The 2142-nt window shown below is 46.9% G+C and overlaps 1 protein-coding gene across 1 annotated transcript in view; it reads right to left on the bottom strand.

The window, feature by feature from the left end:
* foxk1 (forkhead box K1) overlaps positions 1-1800 on the bottom strand; it is a 27733-nt gene extending 25933 nt beyond the window's left edge. The window contains exon 1 of the mRNA XM_083524450.1: positions 56-1800. Within this exon, the coding sequence (XP_083380576.1) occupies positions 56-435 (380 nt within the window). The 5' untranslated portion in view covers positions 436-1800. The remainder of the gene's footprint in view (positions 1-55) is intronic.
* Between the last annotated feature and the right edge of the window lie 342 nt (positions 1801-2142).

Here is a 2142-nt window from a genome sequence, read left to right as displayed (position 1 = left end):
AAGATTTGGGGAAGATGGAAGAGGATGAAGAGGAAGTGGAAGCCTGCGCACTTACTCTCGGGGTAACTGGATCGGCGGCGCGCCTCTCCTCTGGAACACGCCGTCCACGAACACGCCGTTCTTGCCCAGGCAGCGCAGATAGAACTCGGGCTCCTCGAAGGTGATCTGCAGGTGGCGCCGCGAGATGAAGCTCGAGTGGCCCATGTTGACGTCTACGGAGCCGTGCGAGGAGTTGCGGCCCACCGTGACGACGCGCTGGCGCATGACGAACTCGAGGTCGCGGCCGTGAAGGCGCGCGAGGGCCGGCGCCTGCAGCGCGAGCGGCGCCGCGGAGAGCGCGTGCGACGGCGGACTCGCGCCCCGCGCCGGGCTGCACGGAGCGGACTTCAGCGCCAGCAGCGCGCGCGCTCCGGTGTCGTCCGCGTAATCAGCCATGGGGTTGTTGTTTTTTTTTGTTGTTGTTTTTTTTCCTTCTGTATGTAGGTATTTAAAAGAGGGGGGAAAAAAACGGATGGGCGAACAGAAAAGTAAAAGGAAAAGGGGGAAAAAAAAAAGAAGTTGAACAGGAACTTGAAGAAATGGCTGAGCGTCGGGCAGCGCCTCCAAGCTCGGTTGCTGCTGCTGGTAGTCACAACATGGGAGAGATGAGATGAGATGAGAGAGATACAACACCCGACCTGGATCACCGGGAGTCTCAGCTCTGCAGCGCGTCTACGACAATCCGACTCATTAAACGCACACCGGTTTTTTTCCCCCTATAAACGATTACAGCATTTCATCAGACAGGTCCGAGTCAGAACCGAACCACCGCTTTATTCATCTGCAGCAGTCTGGAGCGCGACCGGGTCCGGCGCGTGAACGGTTAACGATGGTGCAGTTTCCTGGAACCGGACAACACGTGCGTTACATGTGGCAGTAAAAACGATAAGAAAAAGACGAGGAACGCTCGGTCTGTGAACGCCGTCGCGGCCGCATAATGGACGTGTTCGTCACCTGATAGTTCTCCTGTGGAATTATGAGGCTTTTCGCTGCTTAGCTGCGCTTGTGGTGTGTGCGGTAGTGACGTCAGGTCCGACTGACCATTGGACGCTTCCTGTGTTTATAAACATAGAAAGAACAAGAAAGAGTGAAAACACGGATCCTAGAGTTTCTTAAGGGATCAGTGACCTTGATGAACGTCAGACTGAAAACGTTGATCCTGCACATATTCTGGTGAATGTCTGTCTTTTATTCTGCCTGCCTGCGTACCAGCCTGTGTACAGAGAGAGAGAGAGAGAGAGAGAGAGAGAGAGAGAAATAGAGAAATAGAGAGAGAGAAAATGAGAGATTTGGTGGCATACACTTGCCTTTGTATGCTGTAGCATTACATCTTCCCTTCACTCAAACCTAAACTGAAACTCCAGCATGTAAGGACCCCTGTGCACACTGTGGTCTTCATGAACACAAGGCTTGCGAGAAGGCCGGAAGAACTTAAGTGTCCTGCACAGAGGCCCTGACCTTAACCCCACTGATGAACTGGAACACGGACTGTACCAAATATTACAATATTAGTGGGATTAGTTAGGTGTCCACAAACCTACTGCCACATAATCTAGCTAGCTAGCTGTCTATCTATCTATCTATCTATCTATCTATCTATCTATCTATCTATCTATCTATCTATCTATCTATCTATCTATCTAGCTCTAGAGTCTGTCGGCAACAGAACAATGCATTAACATATAGATGTCATTAGAATTATTTTGGTGACATTGCCATTAAGCTGAATATTTCAGAAGCTGCTTATCTTAAATAGTCTGTAGAGTTTGCAGGAACCATGATAAGCAGAATATATATATATATATATATATATATATATATATATATATATATATATATATATATATATATATTCAGCCAAATCCTCAGATGACAAAAGCGAATCATTGACCTTAAACACTGACCTATTTCTATTTCTTTTATTTTTTTTGACTGTCACTACTGATTAGTTCATTTTCTCTTTTTAACAGCAATAAAAAAACTCATTCCATGGCTGGGATTATTATCTGCAGATAAAAATGCACTGGGTAATGTAAAGCATCATCAGAAGGTCTAAAGAATTGCTACTGAAGTAATAGTTCACTTGAGTTCAAGTAAAACTAG

The sequence above is a fragment of the Silurus aristotelis genome (assembly GCF_946808225.1).
Source record: "Silurus aristotelis genome assembly, chromosome: 21".
Lineage (NCBI taxonomy): Eukaryota > Metazoa > Chordata > Actinopteri > Siluriformes > Siluridae > Silurus > Silurus aristotelis.
Note: the sequence above shows the minus strand (reverse complement) of the source record. Positions and strands in the feature narration are given on the sequence as shown.